The sequence below is a fragment of the Brachyhypopomus gauderio genome, chromosome 3, assembly GCF_052324685.1.
Source record: "Brachyhypopomus gauderio isolate BG-103 chromosome 3, BGAUD_0.2, whole genome shotgun sequence".
Taxonomy (NCBI): domain Eukaryota; kingdom Metazoa; phylum Chordata; class Actinopteri; order Gymnotiformes; family Hypopomidae; genus Brachyhypopomus; species Brachyhypopomus gauderio.
In genome coordinates, this window is record NC_135213.1 from 22381621 (window position 1) to 22405296 (window position 23676).

Consider the following 23676-nt stretch of genomic DNA (forward strand, 5'->3'; position numbering starts at 1 on the left):
CTTATGTACAACTACATTTCCTTATCTGTTTTATTTCTTATCTACAGAAGAATAAATTATCCTTCTAGTTATCCATTTTAGAACGTGGGGGAGGTACGGGGTATGGGGGCGTTCCCAAATAGCCTATGAAAAGACAGTTCACTGAATATCTTTAAGTGATATGCAAAGTTTTTTTTAAAGAAATGGAGCACAGATGTGTGTATATTTTTAACCTATCAGAAGTGCAGTAGAAAGGACATTGAAATGTAGGTAAAATATATCACTTGTTTGACATGTCACTTGATCCAGGAGGGTACAAGACAGCTGTTGTCTGTTCATTAGGGTGGGGTGTCTGACAACACGCAGTTGATGAGTACAAATTAAGTCTGATCTATGTGTCACGGGATATGGAATGTCATTATGAAGAACTTTTAACTTAGATTTAACCAATAAACTGATATTGGTGGAGATGAAAGGAAAATCTGTATCTCATTGCTGAATTCTATGCAGTGTTGAATTTCTGTCAAATTTAAAGGTTACAACTTGAAATTGCATGTCTGACTTTAGAAATATCCACATACACTTAGGATTATGAGATTTTTCTGCTGTCTTTTTTTTTACATTTTACATTTACATTTATGGCATTTGGCAGACGCCCTTATCCAGAGCGACTTACATTTTTATCTCATTTTTTATACAAGTGAGCAATTGAGCAATTGAGCAATCTGCTGTCTTAGAACAAATATAGATTATTAGGTTTATAGGAGGTCTTAGTCTACCTGTGGGTCTCTGCCAAAGGCTGGTTGTCCAAGTTAGATATTAACCCCTGTCTGCAAAGAGCACGTGAGCAAGAGAACAGAACCCTGGAGATCAACTTGAGAGATCAAAGGCTTCTGGACCAATAGGAAATTGATCCGAAGACCATCATTAGACATGGGCAGTGTCTCATCCTCGTCTTCATTAATTACAATGGACTACCAGGCGCAAGAGAATACCAGATATATATATTCAAAACCATACAAACCATTTTCATGTTCTGATAAAATTACATATTGTTTTTCAAGAGGAAAATTGTTTGCTAATCTACGGTTTGCTGAAAAACAAGTGAGCTAGTGCATTGTGATTATTATGTGATTATTATCAAAATGTGATCACAGAAATAACAGAGCAATTTAAACAGGCCTCACAGGTGTCATGTTTATAAAACGCAAATCAGCATAAATTAAATCAAATGCCAAACACGAAAAGTAGAAAGTTTATCTTTTGAATAACATGCCTACTAAATGAGTACATGTTTAAAGATGTATAGGCTAATGTTAGACAACATGGATTCTGGACACAGTTCTCGTTGGCAGTAGTTCTCCTAATATACAGCTTAGAATGACTACCCTTCCTTGTCAGAGTGTTTGCTTGGGTTATTTAAAGCAGACGCTTGATCGCTCCGTTATTTTGCCCAGAACGTCAATACTACTTTAGACGACATCCTGATCTTGCTTAATTTTTGTTTGATTCGCAGTTCAATTGATATCGATTGCTTACTCCCAGACACAGCAGTATTTGCCTTGATCAGCTTTTGAAGTCTTCTCCTGCTCTCCCAGTATTCTGACCATCTAACGGTCTACGTTCACCCCATGGTTATAGTGGTGTGTAGTTAAAAAGAAGCCTCTACAGGGGCCGTGGTAAACGTCTGCCTACCTGTACGCCTCCATACAAGTTTTATTTGGGTTGTATGTACTATCCTAGGCCAAATGTTTGGACAGACGTATTTGTGCAGTTTTTTGCATTGTTTATTTTCATTCATTATTTTGGTTGTGGTAATTATTCGTGGGCAATCTTTATCAACGGATATTTTCCCTTCAGGTATTTTCCATGTTTGAAAATTCCCTGCAGGAAGTCTCCAGCGGATTATTTTACTGGTGAGTGAGCACAGACATTCCCATATTACAATTATTTAACTGTAAAATCTAGGCTGCATTTGTTGTGCGATTTAAAGTTATTTCATGAGAGTTTCCCAGATGAAAGAGGAACACACTACCTCTCCTTGAGCACCGGAGTGGTAAGCAGCTAAACGTGTGTCAAATTAAACTTTGCGTTACTATGTAGTGAGAGATTCAGGAGACAATAAAGTAGAGCATTCTTACCAATTAAATTTATTGAGGTTTTACGATGACAGCAGTCTTGGTGAAAATTCTTAGTTGTTTGGCCGTGTATTTACTGGCATTCGCTGATTCATCAAGTAATTTTATATTGGCCAAGCACAAACCCATAGCTGACTTAAATTAGTGAAATTAAATGCGTCATTGTTCAGTAGTTTTCAGGGACACGTAAAGAAATTGAAAATAAATATTTCCGAGACCTTACTTATTTGTGGATTCAAGACAAAACCTCTACAGCCCTACGTGACAGGCAAGCTGTATTGAAATAGGCTCGGTTTGTGAACGGCGGATATGTCTACATGATTTATCACCATATTACTTCAGCTAGGGTTCACGACGAGTTCACGAGCCTTTGTTCTTTAGTGTCGTCACTCTCGTTTCTTTTTCTATACATTATTTTCTATTTGTCTCTTTATCTGTATCGCTAACCCTCCACTACTTTTATCAACAAGAGCCCAATTGAAAATGAGCCTGTAGGGCGACCTTTTAACATGTTAGTCAAATAACATTTATAAAAGCAGTTTTATTCTGCTTCTTTTTAAATCTCTTCTCTTTGCTTATTCGTTGTAATTTGACTATTTTAAAAGCTATTTACTGTGAACACATGACGTGAAGGTCTTGCTAATTTTTAAATTATTTTGCATTGAGTTACAGTACAAGACAGGTTATCTGCCTTTTTGTCAGCTTGAATGTAAGCTTCATTAATACTTGAGCGATTTTAACCACGAGAGCTGGCTGAGGGCTGACAAATAAACTAAACATACTTTCCAAAAACTCTGAATTTAGTTCTGATAATTAATTAATACATTTTTAATCAATATATAATTTTGCGTTCAATGATAACCAATGAGCTTGCAACAGAAGACTTAGATAGAAAATTTAGAATTTCACCATTCGCTGTACAATAAGATATTTAATGAAAGTTCAGAATTCAGTGTCGACTTCTAAAGCACGACTAATATTAACTTGACAAAGAACTGTGATGGTTATGTCATCGCGCAGAGCATTAGCAGATCCATTACTGGTATCAAATATATAAACAAGGCCTTTGTTTTGTTAGTGAGATTTTCTATTAAAATTTCAGTCTATATCTTTTTTTTTGCAAGAAACAGTCAATCCATGACAAGTGTTCTTTCAGCTGTAATGGATTTATGTCGCCTCATTCATGCCCTGTGTTACTTTGACCTTTTAGGTCGCCTACCAAGTGGCCTGTTGAACGAAACTGTCACGTGACTTAAGATGCCACCGCTTTGCCAGGGGCCCAAACAGACTCGAGCTAGCAAATAAAACCAATCCAGGCAATGCAGATCGAGACATACAACATCGGCTCCTCATTATCCTGCAGTGACTCGGTTGAGGGTGACAACATATTTGGATGCAGTGGCAAGACACGTTTCACTCTACATGGCTTCCCAGGAAAAAAACGGTCAACAGCGGAATGTTTGCTTTCACATTTACCTTGGAAACGATATCCAAAATAATCAGAAAACCAAGGACGGTGCTAGGCTCAGTTTTCCCATTGAACGCTATCACAACTTTACAGCACCGTCACTCCAAGTCTCCGCTCCGAAATCTCGCATCAATTCTGTGCAGTCCGACGATATGAGTACTGCTTTAAAAACCAACGACTTTACTTTTGACAGAAATCAGGTCTTCCCTTGGATGTCAAAGAAAAAATTAAAACAGAAAAGTCACAGCTTTTATGATGGTGGGTACTATCGGTTTGAATTATCATATGGTGATCCAGTTCACAATAAACGACACTTACCAAGCCTTAGCCTTTTTAACTTTTACAAAGATAAGCACCAAACCCCAGGTTACTGCTGGTAAATTCCAAAATATGTCTAAACAGACAGTATATGCTATTGGTTTAATTTACTGATCTTGGTATTTAATGACGTGTATATTTCTCAGCAGAAGAAAGCCTGACCGCTGAACGACATCTGGAGTCAGGAGTTTCTAAAAGGATGCGCACAGCGTACACACGTGCTCAGCTGGTGGAACTAGAAAAAGAATTTCACTTCAACCGTTACTTGTGCAGGTCGCGGCGCCTTGAGATGGCCAATCTCCTCAACCTCAGTGAGAGACAGATCAAGATTTGGTTCCAGAACCGACGGATGAAATATAAAAAAGACGACAAGCTGAAAAAAATGGTCCCGTCTACTGGGGCTAGCCAGCCGCTGTCCCCACGAATGATCGTTCGTGACTCACTTAAATCACCCACTGATACTAACATTGATTCTCAATCTGTTATCAGTCCTCAAAATTATGCTTACGAGGTTTTCAGAAACTCCGCAGATTCGCCGTCTTATGCACAGAATTGTAAACCCACAAATGATCAATTCTGTCCATTTTTAAATAATGCCAATGTTCTCACCTTCAGTGGCCACTGTTCATATTATGCTGAAGATAACTACGGGGCTTTTATGACCTCTATCATGCCTCAAATGCAGGGATTTAGCCACTCTCCACATCCCATGTCTCACAATATCACTGATCAGCAGAACGCCAGTCTACATCTCAGCCCTTGGTCCATCACTCATCCCAGTCAACAGTAAGCCCGCCACATCTTCACTTATGTACACCTAAAATGACACTTTGTCCGTGCAAGATAGATTATTAACTAATTTGATTTTCTTTAAGACATTCCTTACATTTTCAAATTCAAAAATACACAAACAAGGTTTTGGGTAAAAATAGACTACAAATGCTGTATTGTAAAACATTTACTTGGGAGTGATGTAGGGAGTTCTTATTTGAAATTAATTATTTCCTCGTCATTATAAGCTCAACTGACCTGATTTCATATATAAAATAGGAGGCCCATTTTGGACCGATACTTATGATTTGCGACCTGTTTGCAATAAAACTAATGTTTCATTTCCCCCTTTCCCCTCTTAGATGTCTTAAACGGAGTCTGTTTTCGATTCAGCTCCTTAATTGCACAATTACTGTTTCACTGTTTAATACAGTCGTATAATAAGCTATTATTTATGAAGGAGCGAACATAGCTTGCGGCTGCTTTAAAGTCATTCATTGACATGTTACTCAGTCACGTCGCTGATTCATCTCCCAGCAGTTTCTTAAACAAGAAAAGCAGAAGATATACTAAAACACATTTTTGCACGTTTAAAATTTTGAATCTATCTATCTATCTATCTATCTATCTATCTATCTATCTATCTATCTATCTATCTATCTATCTATCCATCCATCCATCCATCCATCCATCCATCCATCCATCCATCCATCAATCATACAGGATTTTCTATTCGAAACATTTCTAAATGTTATCCAGAGCGATAACCTGGCCTAAGAGAAAATAGGCCAAATTATTACTTTTGTGCTATAGCCGAGTCAGCAGTGTAATGTTAGCCCCTTACATACGCAAGTAGTGTGATGTACTTTAAAATGCTGGAATAGCACAGCGAGGGCAAAAGGCTACAAATGGCTCGTGCTGTTTTCTGTACTACCTGAGCGAAAGTGAAGTAAGAACATTTTAGAACTTGAGAATAATCGTTCTAGAAGTCTTCTGTTGACTCAGTCGCCCCGCCCCCCCCGAAAAAAAGAGTTGTTAAGTCTTTAAAATGTTCTTATTTCTGTGATAAGAACAATTTTCTTCAGGCATAGCCTGTTAACTTGTGCGTTTATCTGACTGATAGGTGGATGCCATTGATGTGTTTATCATGTAAATGCGAGTTGTTTGATGGACACTCGCTACGCCCTAGTTGCTGCTGTAGGTCTCATTCTATTGGTGCACTTTTGGTCACATGATCTGTCACTTGGTTGATATGTAGCCGGATAGAACTTCAGAGGTTTGACATACTGCTAAGAGGTTGTAGGGCATTGGGACAACACGTTGGCGTTTCCTGACCCCATTTAATTACGGGTGGTCAATCAAAATGAATTCATACTTAGATTACACAGTTTATAACCGTGGAACTAACCCAATAAATACAAAGGTTGGATGCTTTTCTTTGGACCAGGAATACATGCAAAATGCTTGTGCAAGCACTAACAGTTGCATTGCTGAGGGGCGGCCAGTTGGAGGGAACTCGTTTACACCGGCGTTACATGAAACTCAAGGCATGAACTATGCGCATCAACCGTCCCAGCCATACCACATTAATTTGGATCTTGTTACAACAGGACAGGCAAACTACGGGAAGCAGGGCCGCGCTCATTTGGACTATGGCCATCAGAACGTTCTCAGTCAAGGAGAAGACTTTATGTATCACCAGTCTCCTGGTTTTTCTGTTGCAAACGTCGGACCCAACACGGGGACACTGGGGGAATCTAACCGCAGACCAGGACCGGTCACAGTTAGTCAATATCCATCATATCACTATGGAGAGAAAGACCAACAGCACAGTTATAGCGCGTACAGTAAATATTCCGGCCTGACATATAATGACACTGATTCTAAGAGGAACAATAACCAAGCACAAACTTTCGACTGGATGAAAGTAAAGAGGAATCCGCCTAAAACAGGTCAGTGAAGCCCTCTTTATTCTAGTGTACAAGAAGGTCCCAGGTGTCAGGGAGGCCTGCACGTCGAATAACCTATGTGAATTTGTGAGTCGTGTTGATTTACAGCATGGTTTTCGTATTTATTCATAATAAATAATAATTTTCTTCTTTACAGTCAAAGTCACTGAATATGGAATCCAAGGTCAACAAAACATTATTCGCACCAATTTCACCACGAAGCAGCTCACCGAACTTGAAAAGGAGTTCCATTTTAACAAGTACCTTACCAGGGCACGACGAGTCGAAGTGGCCGCTACGCTTGAACTGAACGAGACTCAGGTTAAAATATGGTTTCAAAATCGCCGAATGAAACAGAAAAAACGCGAGAAAGAAGGAACTGTCCCGAACATACATCGAGCTGCTGACTGCACTTCTGGACAAAGCACAAACAACCCAACTATCTCGTCCCCAGCTCCGTCTCCAATCTCAGACACTTCAGTCACAAACTAAGGACAGTTACAGTGTTTTATGCCTTTGTAGCAAACGAATTTACAATTATATTATGTTGCTGAGGACGTTTTGATTTAGACCAATTTTTTTTACATCTTCCAGTTTTACCAACCTGTTACCTAATAGCTTATGGATTTTGGAAAATGTTTTTCCAACTTTATGCACGTCGCTGCTTTAGAAGTAAATGTTTTTTAAATGCCTGAGCATGTAGATCTATATAAATATGATGTAATGCATTTAAATATACATTACTGTCGTCTGCCACGGAATGGGCAGTCTAATTTGCACTAGAAATGTATACTTCTGGGAGAAAGGATCGTGTATTCATACTTATACAGTAGTCATTTGGCTTGTTAAGTATGTAAGTAATGATAACTGAATAAAAGTGTTTTATTTTTCTGAAATGAGTTTCCATTAATCAAACGAGAACAAGCGATTTTGTCAATGTGTTGATAGTCTTTTAATTAGAAGCTTCTGTATGTTTGTAGGAGCATGTTCTTTGTGACGGGACATTAAGGGATATTACCTCACAATAGGGCTAATTTAAATTAGTGTTAACCCCAGTATGTATAGTTTGACAAGAGGAATGTTGCAGTACACACCGGGTGGCTTCCTATGACCTTTTCACCTCCCATTGCCTTCAGGCTTTCTAAACATGTAAACACTCCTCTTGCCTCATTTTGCAATTTTACTCACACTTGCCATTGTACTATGTTATATATATATATATATATATATATATATATATATAATATTATATATTACATACTATAAATTATATATATACTATAAAAACATAGTATGTAATGTACATTGGGCCAGGGTTTTTTACTTGAATACTGACTAAATTATCTTCGTTATAACATTTCAAAGCCCAGAGGAGATAGCTTGGTAATGGTGCCCAGTAAAGAAACGTTCACCAAGTAAATTCTGGAATGGTTGTCCTTGCTCGAGAAGAACGGAAATAATAGTTTCCTGTTCCTGTTTCACTCGGGGATGTAGTTTTATAAAAACATTACAATCTGCAGTCACTTATACAAAAAGAAATTGCATAATATGACAACATGCACTCAAAACATTTAATAATCACAATACTAAGCATTAAAATATGATATTTTTAAAAGAAAATCTAAAAAAAAAACTACCAGCAGCAGCAAATATGCAAGAAGAAAAAAAAACTAAAAATATTGCCTAGATAGATCTGTAGCCTCCATCAACCTCACCTCCACTTAGAAATCTGTGGATTCTGGGCAGCCCTGTTTCATTCCCCTGATCAACTGATGGACTGCTCCAATATTTACTCAGGGTGTTGGGTTTGCACAGTTCTTGCCCCTGCAGCAGTGCACTGTCAGCACCCTCTCCACTGACCAGGTTCATCCAGAGTTCACGCCCAAATTAATTCACTAAGGCCTTGGGCCTGTCCAGCAACAAGACAAGAGTGTCTTGGAAGTCTTTATTGTACAATGATATTGACCCCTCTTGTAGTGCCTCATATTAAGTTTACAACAATTAAAAGCAGTAAGCCATGCTTTTAATAGAAACTAGAATGTTTTATCAGTTGCAAATATATTGAACATTTATGCATTCTTCATGACAGGATATTCAGAGAATATTATTTAGCACTAGGATGTGTTGACTGATTATGCAATGTTGAATGCTTCAGTACATAAAGACAAAAAATCAAATCATTCTCAAAGACATTGTGCTTTAATTGTGTTCTTCAACACTCCGAGACACAATCAAAAGAGTCAAAAGAGTCAAAACCTTGTCTTCTGTTAAGATCAGCTTTAATCTCCGCTCATATAAAACGTCATTGTTTGAGCTGCATTCATCCCCTTTTGTCAGATAATGGGAGAAATTACGCAGATGTAAATTCATCTGTTGGCCAGCCAGTTACAAAACATATGCAGGTAATGGGCTACGTGCTTCACTTTTACAACCGCTGTAAGGGTAATTGGCAATTTTCTTTTTCTTTTTTTGCTGTTGGAGTGAATCTGGTCATTAGGGTGTTTTCACTGCCCTTTTGGATGCTTCGGTTGGGGCTCCCACTGGGTCTCCATCTGCAGGCGTCAGGCCCGGGGCTGCAGTCCTATACAGACAGACGCTCCGCCCGCCTGCAAGAGCAGAATGCTTTTCATCCTCCTGTCAGCATGCAGGGACACACTTGGGGAGGTGGGGTGCCAGGGGTGGTGTGACACTGAGGAGAAGCAAAGACGGAGATGAGCTTCGCTGAGGTTGAAGTAGGGGGGACAGAAGTGAGCAGCAATGGGCCAGTGGCTGTGAAGTCATGTGATCTAAAGCCATACTACTGCATAGAACAGCTCCTTTTTTGCTGCCTCACACAAACCAGCAGCTGGGAGCATAAAGTCAGAGGCAACAGTCCTGCCTGGTCCCCCCCCCCCCCCACTGTTGGAGCTCACCAGGTGAGCAAAGCATCAGAGCTCTGTGTCCTCTACACCACTGAGCTATCATTCATTAGCAGCACAGACAGAGACAGAGCACTGTCTGGGGCCTGTGAGACACCAGGGAGGGCAAGAGTTATGCTAGAGAGGCCACAGAACAGAAAGAAGGATAATCGTTAGCTTTTGTGCACAACGTACTGACAGGTGCAGTATCTGTAATGTTAAGGCAGACCAAAGACCTCTCTGTCCTTCTCTTTCCTTCTTTCTTCCTCTCTCTCCCCTTCTCTCTCCCTCTCTCACCCTCTCTTTCACATGCTGGGCATGGTTGTCACAAGGGCTTTTACAAATCAAATGCCTGGCTTGACTTCCTGAGTCTTGTTCAAGTCCTTCTGAAGCGTGTCACTCCGCAGGGGAACCTGAGCTCCAAAGGAGAGAACCGTATACACTATTCACCCTGTTCTTTAAAGACAGGGTCATGGGGCCATTTTGTCTGTCTTTTTGTTTTTGGCACTCTGCGAATGGTAAGCATAGAGACTTCATGTGAATAGACTCCACCTCTTGATGGGAAAATACCAGTTAAACCTCCATCTCCACTCTCTCCACTCCTCTTCCTCTGGAGCACAATCATCCTCACCATCATGTTCTTATAGCATGCCACCAATGCACTGCTTCATTAGGGAACAACTACATGGCTTTTTTTACTGCAGAAACCAGACAACGGCCTTTGAGAAATGGACATGTTAAGTATACGTTTGTAAAAACAGCTATGCAAGATAAAACGCTTGCTTGCTGCCACACTGTAACATGTAGGCGTGGAGATGAAATGCTACCGGACCATGACAAAGGTGGTTTGCAGCTGCTAAATGATGCATCTGTCCATGTACTGGTTTATTCAGAGTTTCTTTTTGAGAGAAGCATAGTGCAGCCACTGCTCTATCAATAACTTGATTTAAAGAAGCCAGAAGTATGTGGGATAGAGGGAGACAGATGAAGGTAGACGGCTCATTTTATCAGTGACAGACCATCTGTTTCTCTGTCTCGCTGGTTGCCTCCCCAGTTTCGTCCACCAGGCAGTGAAGTGTAAGTGTGTGTCCAAACAGGTCCTTCTGTGTTAGGCTATCATCTCTCCCTCCAGCAGGATAAAGACTACAGCACTGCCCACTGTAGGACTGCTAAAGCTTCTCAATCACGTTTGATGTACACTGACAACAACTGCTATCAATCTCTATAAAAGACAAAACATTTACAAAGGAGCGTGATTGTCAAAGGTTATATAAATATATATAAATCTTAGCTGAATTACTGCTTCCTTTGCTGAAGCAGTTTTGGTTTTTTTTTTTTTTTTTCTACCATTAGGTATTTTACTGTGCATGTTCATATTCAAATAAGAGACATAAGACATTGGGGAAGCAATCTCAAGCACACGTATGTTTTCAACATGGATCCATGATGGTTAAATCCTTTCAAATGATCTGGATCCACTTCAGTGTAAGGCTGGCTGCTCAGAAGCAGAGTCTGTGTGCCAGTGTCCTTCTGAAGAGTTCCTCTGTTCCTCAGCTCGCCTTGTTTGAGGATTGGGCGGTGACATGAACTGATACCTTAGAAATCCCCTGAACAAACTATCATGCCGTTTCCCCTTTAGGAGATATTTACCACTCTTAAACACCACCTCAAACATCATCTTAGTGAGGTCTGCAGATTTATCTTAAAGTGTGGGACAGGAGCTTAATTAGCAGGAACAGCAGATCTAGGTTCAAAAGGTCAAGCCAGTAGCAGGAATGAGCCTTGGGGTTTGAATGCCATTCAGTTCAGTGATATGTATCTAGTACTTTATCGAGATTAAGCAGGAATTGAGAACGAATTTGTTGGTCGTGAGTTCCCTCACTGGAAGGTGCTAACCTTAAACCGGTGCTGTTCCGGCGCCTTCGGACCGAGGTCAGCTCTGTGGAGGGGTGCACCGCTGTGTTACAGTGTGGTTGTTTTGTGGAGGAGGGTGATATACTCAGATGAGAGAGCTGCGCCCCTCCCCCGAGTGAAACGCAAATGAAAAGGAATGCCAAGATGAAAAAGCCTGCGTCTCCAGATAAGCGAAGAGAAGAAAAGAGCAGGCGAATGGCAAAAGAGCTCTCATGGGGAGATGAGAGGTGCTGATGGCAGTGTTGGTGGTGGGAGATCATAGCAGGTTCTCCTCATCAGCCCGGGACAGTGTTTGATACTGGGTCTTTGTCGCTCTTTCAGCTGTGTATTGTTGGGCGGTGTAATCCTGGGTGGATTACAAAGGCTTCTTCCTTTCATATGGCCAATGCCCAGCAGGCAGGAGGCAGTGGTCATGGAGAGCAAGGAGGCCTTGCACTTCCCTCCATCTTCCCTTCACCAGGGACTGTAGCTACAGGGACAGAGAGGAAGGGGTCAAACGGTCATGTCCTCGCCTTGGAATGCTACCCCCTCTATTCTATTCAGATTTGTTCTTCTCCCATTACTGTCCAATCCGCCCTATATCCCACAATGCACCTGTCTTGGACACCTCACAGCAACAGTACATTAAAAAAAAAATCAGGGATTGTTTTATCTAGAAGAATAAAATGCTCTTCAATATAATCATAATGATGATGCATTTGTAGATTTTAATACATATCTGTCATTTTAACCTGTTTTTAATTGCAAGGTATAGGCTATGTGCATTAGCCTTTTATACATTTTATAGCCAAAATAAGCAATAAAAACATTTATGTAGATAAATAATGTACTTGTGAAGGTATTATTGGATTAATCCATGTGGCCCTAAAGTCCATAAACTACTGAGACAGAGTAGTAAAATGAACAGTGATAATAGGCAAAATAAAATACAAATCATACACTAAACTAAAAGATGAATGAATAAAAAATAAATAAAAATAGAAGCTTTTAAAGATTATTTTGTAAAACATGGAATTTATGAAAGCTCTCTTCACTGTAGCACATTGCCTTTGGACCATGAACTCATTTGAATTTAAAAGCGTAAGAACTCGTAAGAATGGAGTAGCCAGCCAGGTACGTTTGCTATCCTACCTGGTCCTGTTCTACAGTAGGCCCTACCTTCCCCTGCCTTTCTCTATATTTGTTTAGCCAAAATAGTTTCAGTTTCATAATCCAGACAAAGAGCTGTGCTCTTCCTCTCATGCCCTGTAGATGAGTCCACGCGGTTTAAGAGTGCCTCTCTGCAAGTTTCAGCAAGGTGGTACATTTTGTAGACAATAGTTTCACTCTTAGGACTTTAAAACCAAACCAGTTCAAAAAGGACTTTTTCAGTGGAGTCTTATTTTTAGTGATGGGCACGATTTCTGAAGACATCAGAAGACTTCTAGAAGGTACTAGTTCAAGACACATTCTTCTAGAATGTGTTTTTGAGAGGAAGATATTAACCTACACAGCAGTGTTAGAGTATTAGTATTGCTAGTATTCGAGTATCATTATTATTAGTAGTACCAGTAGTATTATTTACTATCAGGACTGGTTCAACTAGAGCTATTATTTAAACCTTAATGATCTAATCATTACTTGTTAATAAATCGTTAATGAACAAAGAACTGATGTTTGAAAACATGGCCGTCTTTTGAGAAAAACACAAGATAGGTCTCTAGGACCCAATTTTTAAAACTTAGAAGGTGTCTTCTGATTCTGATGCTTACCTTCACCTTTAGCTAGTGCTCATTAGCTGCAGTGTAGCCATTTACTGTTCAAACCTTCACTGACAGGTGCTTTGAGAAAGCATTCAGACTGCTACTGTAATCATGCGTAGAGCAGTATCTACTATTCTGATGTTGCTATTACTGTTTAATGACTAGACCAGATCAAAACGTTTTGTACAGTGTGATCTTCCATGAGGGATCTTATTCATTCAGACACAATGAAATCCTCTGTTAGTCGCACACACTGACATTTGTAACATTTGCATTAACTGATGCTCACAACTTGATCTTTTGGAGAGCTTTTGCATATTTCAAGGACATCAATTAGTGGGGACAGTATTTCACTGTGACACTCAAGCTGTTTCTACTCACATATATTTCCATTATCTAATTTGTTTAGTTTGTGTCCTCTCCCTTTATCATACTCTCTCTCTCTCTCTGTGATAAAACAGTAAGATCGTAAAATAGACTGTAGATAACAAGTCAGTGTGTGTGTGAATAATCTTTTTCAGATTGTGAACTGTTTGTCTCAAGCATTCTTGAGGATGAGAACCTGAGTAGACATGCTAGTGAAACAAGAGACATTCTTCTCAACAACTTTCGAGTTGTCCACAATAAGTAGGTGCTTCTGATGCATTAATCATATAATCATACAGTTAAAACACACATTTTTATAATGTGTTTTATAGTGTGTTTTATAACTAATAAGGTGAATAAAGGTAAAAAAGACATATCTAATCCATAATATCTGATGTTTTGTTTTCTTATGAATAAGACTAATAATCAATAATAAAAATAAAATAAAATTTATATATATAAAAAAAAATTCCATATTCATGGAAAATAAAATAAAATTTCCAGATAGGGTTAACCCTAATCCTAACCCTAAATTTTGCAGAAATGGAGAATTTCAAGAAATGTCACTGTTCTCACATATAGTACAAAGAAACATGTTAGATTATAACACAGGAAGTTCATTGCTTGCTTGTTCTTCTTCCTGCGCAGTAATCGAGAGCATGCCGTTGCTTACCGGTGCGCTAACCATTGTGGTTTTGTGGTGCCAAAGTTTGATCGTTCCTGCAGCAGAGGCATTGTTCTCTTTCCAGCATAGTCTGATGCAGAACTCTGCAGCCTACGCAACTATTCAATTTTTTTTTTTATCACAGAACAACATCTTATGGTAGACAGACAGCTTAAGGCAGACGGAAAAGCTCATGTCTCCATCTGCGAATGAACAGATCAGCATTATAGGAAGAAATCAAACCAGCACCATCTTAGCATTTACAAGAGTGAGCGAATAACACAAAGCTCACTGTGTGTAATTGCAGAGGTGTTTGCAAATGCTATCACACCCACCTTTCCAATCCAGTCTACCTAAGAAGTAGTGTCAGAAATGTAACATTTAGTAATGTAATATTTTGTAACAAAGCCCATGATGATTTGTTGATTTTATCTTCTTCTAATCTCTTCTACTTATTCTAATTCAACTGAATATTATCTTGTTTTTCAGAAATCCACAGGAATTTCCCTACCGATGTAAGTTAGCACTTGACAAGTTACTTGGTATTATAGCATTTTGTTCTAGTGGCTATAGATGTAAAATTCACCCTGATTACATGCCAGTCCTGGCATAGTCACTCATTACCATCAGAAGGTCTTCCTGATCTGAGTAGTCCCTTGTTCATGCACATTTTTTTTAAACTTCCGTCATTAATCTCCATATGTGTCATGTCCACGCTCCAAATGGCCACTGCTCCTGTGCTTCTGTTCACCCCTCAGCTGAGTTTAGGAACGAGGACGGCTCAGACGACAACCACAGCTCCAGCTTGGGGCGTTCTGCCCCTTCGGATGACCTGTCTGGTGCTTCGGATGGCCAGGAGGATACTGCGCCTGAATGTGAGTTCCCATGTTTGTGTGTTTGCATCTGGGGATGATGTTGCAGCTGGTCCCTGTCCCTGCATGGAGGCCCAGTGATTATCCCAACACCATCTTCCCTAGTGTTTATATCTGTATCTCAAGGTTAAAGTGTCCACCTCAATTATCTCAGCTTCTGTAATGCTTACATATAGACCCAGAACAGTAGGAGATACTTAAACTTAATGTACCCTGCACGTCCTAGTAAACAGGTCAAGTTAAAGGTTATGAAATAACTTTAAACTTTCTGTCTAATATGCATATGGTAGACATTTGACATAGATGTATGTGGATACCCTGTATATCAAATCAGCCCATAGAGTATGTGTGCAAGATGTAGCTAGCCTCTTTAGCACATTGGGGAACACTATCTTTGAAGGATGTTGGGGGTTTATTGGGCAGAGTAATGATTAAGTATAGTGTGGTGGAGGTGTTTGGTAACAGATCACCCTCTAGTGGATTCCCACGCCTGTGCTGAATGCCAGTAGGATATGGAGAAGGAGATGTGGGGCTGGGGGAGGGGGTGGGGTTCATCACTGCTGGCTGGGATGGCTTTAGCAGAAAAGGGATGAAGAGCGCCCTCTAGTGATGAGATAACTGACTTGCTGTCATTGAACTTTTGCGTTTGGCTGTGTATGTCTGAGTGCTAATGGGGCTTCCCAGTTATATGCCTTTGTTGCTCACCTGTGGGCATGCTTATGACTGAGAAGAGATTGTTTTTTTCACAAAAAAAAAAAAAAATCACTTAAAGAAAATGTAAGGTGCAACAGGGGAAGGTTCTAGCGAGTGACACCTGGAGAAATGATGGAAGTGAGACTAGAAATGGTCATGTATCTCCTTGCAGCCAGAACCCAGTTTACACAGAAGCTGAAGTGGCTGTTGCTGCAGGCTAAAGCCGTGACTAATCATCCTCCCTAGCCTCTCTCTTCCCAGCTGGGTCTGAAACACAACCCTCTACCTGAGGGCCAGTGTCTGGTCCCCTTCTCCCCTGATCACTCATCCGCCACCACAGGCTCTATTCCACAGAGGAAGGAGGACATTACAGTTCCATTTGCTTAGCCAGTATAAAATATGTTGTCTGTTAAACAGATCATTTTAAGCTAATTTTGTGTTCACACTTGTCTAGAAATGTCAAAATACCATTTTTAAACAGCTTTTAATTTCAGCAAAGAAAGGATATGAGAAAGTATGACGGTGGTCTCCATGTCCCTCAAAAGAAATCAGTGACAGGCCTGAAAGGTCACATTAATCTCTGCGTAAAAATATTGCTTTTTTTGCCTTAGAATGAAACTGTGAACAACTCACCATCACTAGCACTTTTTTATTCAACAACCACATTTATTTGGCATCTTTATAATTTAGGAACAAAAGGGTCAAGACTGTGTGTGTTCTTTTGATGTGAATGCAGAAAAAAAGCAATGTAAGTCAAAGGGGAGTCGCTGGGGTGGATTCATATCATGTCACTCTTTTAATAAAGGTAATGACCAGAGGGGGCAAGGGCAGTTCAGAGTTCATGTTTAGTTCACCAACAGGGACTATCACAAGAGCAGTGGGAAACACACATGAACATTAGAAAATTAAATAACGGAAATTAATACAGTTATGGAAATTGTGTTCATTCACTTAAACGTAAGTCTCTGTTGTGTTTTCAGTATTTAGACTCCCTCATACGCCGCATTCCCTCACGCTCAATAAGGAAATGTTATGCTCAAAACTGAAAAAAAACCTTATTTCTTTATTTCCTTTATCTCGTTTTGATTAAGACATGAAAAGACTGCAATGTGTTCACGCATTGGGCTCTTCCTCCTTCAGCCTCTTCAGTGATGTCACTGGGATGTTTGTTTGAGGAGGAAACAGAATGCTTGGATGGCTTGAGGGCGGAGTCAGTGTTATTTCATTTAGCGAGGACCGCCTCCTCATCTCCAGAGAGGAGCCTGACACCAGATTTGTTATGGTTGACAGGAACAGATGGGTGCTCCATTGTCAGGGCCCCTGTCTGTATGGTAATGTGAACTGCGTTTCACCCGCAGACCGTGCGGTTGACCCGGCCTCGCCTGCAGCCGCTCCACTGCCCTGTCTGGGTGACAGCAGTCCTGCAGGATGCCGCACAGCAGTGTGACGCAGTAGATTTTCAGCCAGGCCAAGTTTAAGACGAAAAAAATAAAAAAAAAATTGGCACATCTTCAGAATATTGGATTTTTATCTCTTAATCATGAGTGGAAGTATGTAGTGATAAATCTAAACAATCTAAACCAAAATTGAAAGGGTAAAAAAAATTTTAAAACCTATTTTAAATCTAGGTATTTTTTAAATTCTGTTCTCTGAGGACGATGCCTCGTGGGTTCTGCTGCCTTCTCTGAGGAAGGACGCTCTGTGTCCAGCGAGGCAGGTTGTGGTGTGTGCGTGTGCCGAGGGGCCTGGGCGGTATCAGCCACGACCATGGCTCGCTTCCCTTTGTACTCAACTGACTGATTTATGCTGTGAAACAAAAGCTGCTTCCATCGCTGTTATCTCAGTGCACAGTGGTCCTACAGCACAGCCAAGGAGACCAATCAGAGTGTAGGAAAGGACTCGCAGCTCTGTGGAATCTTTACCGTAAATTAGATCAAGATGTAAATTTGATTTTGTCAGAGGATTACAGGGCCCAAATTAATGGGTGTGTTGGTTAGTGAATTGATTATTGTAATTAATCCCAGGAGAGTTGAAAAGGGGTTTCATCAGTGATGTTCTTAGCTTACCAATCAACTGTTTATCTGTAAGGCTAAAGTGAACGGTTAGTGTATATGTGTGTGTGAGTGTGTCAGTGTGTGCATTGTTTTCTTTTTTCTACTACTTCCTGTTTCCACCCTGCTTCTGTGATTCCAAACATGTAAATTCTATTGCATGTCATGAACCTGCTTTAAAGGATTGTTGGCTCTTCAAATGACCCCACTGTGTGTTGTCTCTACACCGTGGGCTGCAGGTTGGCTAGGAGTTTTGATCTGCAGGGGCACACCCTTTCAGACCGCTCAACCATAAGGTCGAAGCCAGTCTAGTGTATACCTAGACCTCGAGTGGAGCTTCCTCCCTCCTGTGAACTTTTAACCTCTGGGTGTTGAGCTGGTCACTTTGTGACCTGTCTGAACTCTGTCTGTGATGGCATTATTGACCTACACTCCTATGGCAACAGCACAGGTCAAATGAAGTTTCCTTAGGAAAGGATCATTGGCTTGACAGGAAATTTTCACTATTGAAGTTTCCATGTCTGCTTTCATCCATCTATTCATTTTGCCATTATTCCATTGACTCTGCCAAGCCATGGTTATTCTTCCATTGTTCTGATGTGCATGTTGAGCAATATGGCAGAGTCTTGTGTGTGTGTGTGTGTGTGTGTGTGTGTGTGTGTGTGTGTGTGTGTGTGTGTGTGTGTGTGTGTGTGGTGTGCTGGGTGATGGGCGTCTGCAGTGTGGACTCCAGTGTGTACTCCAGTGTGGACTCCAGTGTGGACTCCAGTGTGGACTCCAGTGTGGCTGCTCCTCCGTCACACTGTTCTTCACTTCCCATCCTGTCTTGCCCTTCACATGAATGAACAGTGAAGCACTTTTGAAGACTCAAGCAGTCTAAGTGCATCACTGCCACTGCCACACAGGTTCAAAAGTTCAGTCCACTCCCAGAAGCCTTCTGTGCTGCTGGAAATATGGACATTTCTCTCTTTCTTTTTCTCTCTGTCACTCTCCTTTTCTCTCTGTCTTTCTTTGCCTTGCTCTCTCTCTCTCTCTCTTGCTCTCACTTTCTTTCATTCTCTTTCTTTCACTCAACCTCTTTCTCTCTTTCTCTGAAAAACACACTCCACTCTATCTCACTCATTCACTCACTCATTCACTCACTCACTCACTCACTCACTCACTCACTCACTCACTCACTCACAAACAAACAAACAAACACACTATCACATACCAACAGTACACTCTTAACAACAATTTCTGACCTGTCTTACTGCTTTTTCTTCCCACACACTTACCAGCACAGGGATGTTTAGGGTAGCTACAGTGGTAGTATTTCTACCATCTCACTGTACAAATCTGAAAATGCATTTTACTGTATTTTTCATCAATTTGTATCATTTTTTTCTATCTTATTGGGGTCTATTGTACACAAGGTAAGCTTTCGGATGTAAACAAATGTAAACTGTCAACTGTACTGACGTGCCCACCCCCATTCCCCATCTTGCAAATGAGAATTTGATTTTTCTCTCCACTGGATTCCATTTCTCAAGATTGATGAAGTTTGGTTGTAAGGCCCAGGTGGCCTGATGCTTTCTTAGGGAAATAAATGAAGACCATGGAGGTGTGTGAGTCTGTGCGCACCAGAAAGGCCTTCTGTTCCCGTGCTCTCTCAGGGTCTGGTTTGAGTTTTAGCTCAATGTCATTTTGGCACTCACTATACCGCTGAGCTGGTCCATTATGGTTTTGCAGTGGAGATTAACTGTGAGTTTTTTCAAACCTTTTTGAGCTCTTTTATGCATTAAATCAAGTACATACTGTAAGAATATAATGTAATGGGTTGAGTATTATGATGAATGTATTTAAATGATTTACTAATTATTTAAAGAAGAAACATACAAAACACAAAAAAATTTTTGAATTTAGTTACAAATGCATGAATTCTTCTGGAAAAATTCATTTGGCAGGTATATATTATCTGTGTATCCCTGACTTTTAGACTGGTAATAATGTTACACACAGTAACACATTTTTACAGGTTAAATCATCCGAAGGTCTAGGCTATAACTATTTTGATTTGACTTGGTGAGCTGTTTAATCTGATTGAGAACCGTTTGAACAAAATACGATAGTAACTACCGCATCACGTGGTTTAGCACTGCGATTGAGAGGAACAAAGACACTGAAAGCGGCCAAGAAAAGTGATCACAGTATCAATATCACGGCGTGCGCCTTTACCGAAGAGCCATTCTTTATAGGGAGAGAGTGTCTGGCCCCTGTCCAGCCATAGCCAAGTACCGCCAATACAAACACTTCAGTGGAACTTCCCCTGTCTTCCTTCATTTTAGCAGCACAGCACCAGTGGAAAATTCACATTTATCTTTGAACTTGAAAAAAATTTAATCCAATTAAAACAATTTATTGGTAACTGCAGTCCAGTTCTTTAAATTCATGTTTTTTAGAGTTGCATTGTGTACCGAACAGAACCCAAGTCTTAAATTATACTACTGTCCTGACTATAGCCTTTCATTCAGTTTTTCTCTTTAGGACAGCAGACTTTGGATAACGGCTGACGACGGCAGACTTTGTCTCCCAGACGAGTTTGGCCCGTTACGGAGTGGTTTTATAGTAACTTCTCTTCTAGAAGTTCTGAAAGCACGTCAGAAAAAACACTATTTCAAAGTTATACGAATAACTACACGGGGCCACAAGCATCTTCTCGGACATTTAAGCAAAATGTCTAAATCATAAAACATAATCGATAGATTCTGTCACTTTTAAAGACATAAAATGTAAAACAACTAAAAAACGAGTTTCAGTAGGCTATAAGATATAATCTCCTACGCTGTTGTTGACTACTGATACTTAAAGCAGCGTTAAAAGCTATATTTAAAACATTTGCCTACGTATTATTCTGTTTAAAGATTAACGCTTAAGATATGGTGTGAGTGCATGAAAAGACTATTAATGACTATTATTGAGCTTTTTTCGTCTTTTTGTTGAACCTATTTATCTTTGTATTTGAGTTTCTCCAGTACCTCTAGGCTATAGACTGTCAGTTGTAATTCACGTTTATACTAGCTTGTTCGCTTTCTTTGTGTTGACGGAGGACACGTGCAATATTCAATTTTACGTTATGACAAGATAGTTTGTATAGCTTAATAAATATTTTTAATGGCTTCCATAAATATGATAAATATTAATTTTTAAATTAAATACTGACTTGCTTGCCATCTTTATTATTTAAAGTATGACATATTTGTGTTTGTCCTCATACTACTACTACTTCTGCCATTACTACTACTACTATTACTATTACTACTACTACTATTATTATTATTATTATTATTATTATTATTATTATTATTATTATTATTATTATTATGCCATTTATATAAAAGCCGGTTGCTTTCCGTCGTGAACAGGCCCGTGGTAAAAACGCTCCATAGACCCAGTCTGTAGTCATAAATATGTCTCTGGAACGTTCAAACGCGGAATGTTAACTAGCACGTCAAACTTTACAACCCCTGTCACATTCCTTTTCTGATTTATGCTGATTATCACGCGTCTTTATTTACCTTGTTCGGACAACCGACACGTGTCTGTAAGCGTAGTCTATTTTATAAATATTAATCAAAACATACATGGAAAACTCAAAACGCACTTACACATTGTTATTCAAGTTTATTAAATAAAGCTTTTTACACGCATCTAAGAATAAATTTTTTTTCAAAACAAGCCACTGACATTCAGTAACTACAGTTAGTTTAAAGTACGGTAATATTGTTTATGTCTTTATTTATTTTTGCTTTATGGCATTGTTTAACAACGTTCATAACATTATTTAACAAATTACCGTTCTAGAAATGGTGATTTCCTATTAATTGCTAATACCGACTTTACCGTAACACGATCATAAATAAAACAGTAAGAGGCCTTTCCTCGGGATCTGATTAATAAGAAGCACATTATAAAAATTAAAAGGGATGCATATATTTTATCATATAATAGTAATTATGTTTTTCCATATTGTGACTTGGAATCATCTTTGAACAGTTTTTTTAAGCTTCTTTAAGTTTATATTAATAGTTTTGCTCTGTTATAAAACTAACTTTACAGTTACATCACTTTATAGTAACCGTTCAAATTTCACATTAGATGTGTAAAATGCTGCAAACTTTAATTATACTTTAAAAAGAAAGGCTCAAAAATGATTGAAACGGTGGCTGTTACGGATAAATCCTCAGAAACAAACAATCCTGTGTAATATTTAATAATACACCATAGTGCTGTTTTCAGTGTCATGTCACTCTTTTTCTCTGGGGTGCTGCAGAGTGTGTATTCTTTGTGAGCCTCTATCTGTCACCATGAGGTTACAGTAGGTGCAGTTAAACGTTGTCAGAAAGCATAGCAGTGAAATTTACACAGCCTGTGCTCTTCACATAGACACCTTCTCTATTGCCCCTCTAAAGCAGTGCGACAAAGTCTACGCTTATTTGGTTGTGGGGGAAACGCAGTGGGGGAAATATAGCAGTGATTCTGTCTCCCAATAGCGTTTCCCTCGTAGCGGGGCCAGCACAGAGGTTCACGCTCTTGTTGAGCTCTGGACTCCATACGGTTGAAAACAGCACTTCTGTTCAGGCTGCATCATGCACAATCACATTATGGAAACAATGAACTTCTTGCAATTAAAAGACGTCAGCCAACCCTAGTTGGTGTGGAAAGCTGAGGAAAGTGGCTTTCGCCCAGTCATTGATCTCTGCATTTCTTTATCTCTCTCTCTCTCTCTCTCTCCTCTCCCTCTCCCCCTCTCCCTGCCTCTCTCTCCCTCCCTCTATGGTTCCACTGCTGATGTGTGCTGTGGAGAGACCACTGCCTTGCCTTTAATGAGGAAAAATGTGTCAATTTGCTCTTTGCTGTATGCAGCTTGAGGATTGGCTTGGGGGGAGGGGCTATTTAAGCCTACCCTGAGTGGATCCTTTTTCCTAATCAAGTGCAGTGCAGGAGAGTGTGGCAATTCCACTCAACTCTCTCCCCGATCAGCATTCCTCTCCAGCCTCTCTGATGGCCCCTAGGGACCCCAGTGCCTTCTGTTTCACCTCATCGGGAGGGTTCAACCTGAGGTCAGCCTCTGGGCCCGCTTGCTTGCTTGTGCGCAGTTGGATGACACACAGAAAGGCCGGCAGCCTGGTAGGGCTATCTCACCTCCCCGAGAGCCGGCTCGTAGTGTGGGATTTATAAAGGTTACATTCTCCATGTGGATCTAATCATATACCTGCCTGGCTCATCTCATAGGGGGGTCCTGATTTATTCTACGCCTCTCACAGAGCAAGTCTGTTTTATAGATTGAAGTGATTGTGCCTGGTATTTTTAAATGAAAATAATAGTGCACCTGCGACCAGAATGTGCTGTTTTTTTTAAACATGAGTTAACGATTTTTCAAGTTGATGGGCAAGGTTGAAAAAGACGTGTACTGTATATGGCCTGGACCACCCAGGAGTCTCCCAGGGCTGTTGCTTGCCCCTCGCTCAGACATTTGCACTGGCTTGCACATCTCATGGTGGTTTTTACTGAGTAACCACCTGCTGAGGGCTCTAGTAATCGGACAGTATTGCAGCCTGCACAGCCTGTACAGCGATACAACCTGTAATGTTTCACCGCCCCGTGAAACCTGTAGAGACTCACCTCTCTGTTGTCTTTATTAACTTGCTCCTGCAAATATGCTCTGTTTTCTTTTTCCCGCTGTCATGTTATTGTGTGTTCGATCACCGTGAAGCAGTCCTTGCCTCTTTTAACTAGGAAATCTTTGAATAGTATTATAGTGTAATCCTTACCACATGTAGCACGTGATCGGATGCATTCAAGCTCACTGATC

The 23676-nt window shown here is 40.1% G+C and overlaps 2 protein-coding genes across 4 annotated transcripts in view; both read left to right on the plus strand.

The window, feature by feature from the left end:
* Positions 1 to 23676, plus strand: part of skap1 (src kinase associated phosphoprotein 1) — a 52497-nt gene that overhangs the window by 11871 nt on the left and 16950 nt on the right. For 2 of the 3 annotated variants that reach the window (XM_077000456.1, XM_077000455.1), the window contains exons 3-6: positions 1840 to 1895; positions 13698 to 13803; positions 14696 to 14721; positions 14965 to 15081. In XM_077000456.1, coding sequence (XP_076856571.1) covers positions 1840 to 1895; positions 13698 to 13803; positions 14696 to 14721; positions 14965 to 15081 — 305 coding nt within the window. Of the gene's footprint in view, positions 1 to 1839; positions 1896 to 8331; positions 12865 to 13697; positions 13804 to 14695; positions 14722 to 14964; positions 15082 to 23676 lie in introns of those variants that run through there. The other variant, XM_077000457.1, reaches the window with a different exon arrangement.
* On the plus strand, positions 4698 to 7801 carry hoxb1b (homeobox B1b). Its single transcript, XM_077000458.1, has 2 exons — positions 4698 to 6626; positions 6781 to 7801. Exons 1-2 carry the CDS (start codon positions 6038 to 6040, stop codon positions 7113 to 7115), a joined length of 924 nt encoding a protein of 307 aa, XP_076856573.1. The 5' UTR covers positions 4698 to 6037; the 3' UTR covers positions 7116 to 7801.

Excerpts from the sequence above, each read along its gene's own strand:
- hoxb1b (XM_077000458.1), top strand. The coding sequence starts at position 6,038 with ATGAATTCATACTTAGATTACACAGTTTATAACCGTGGAACTAACCCA. Across the intron at positions 6,627-6,780 it reads GAGGAATCCGCCTAAAACAG|TCAAAGTCACTGAATATGGA; the intron begins GTCAGTGAAGCC and ends TCTTCTTTACAG.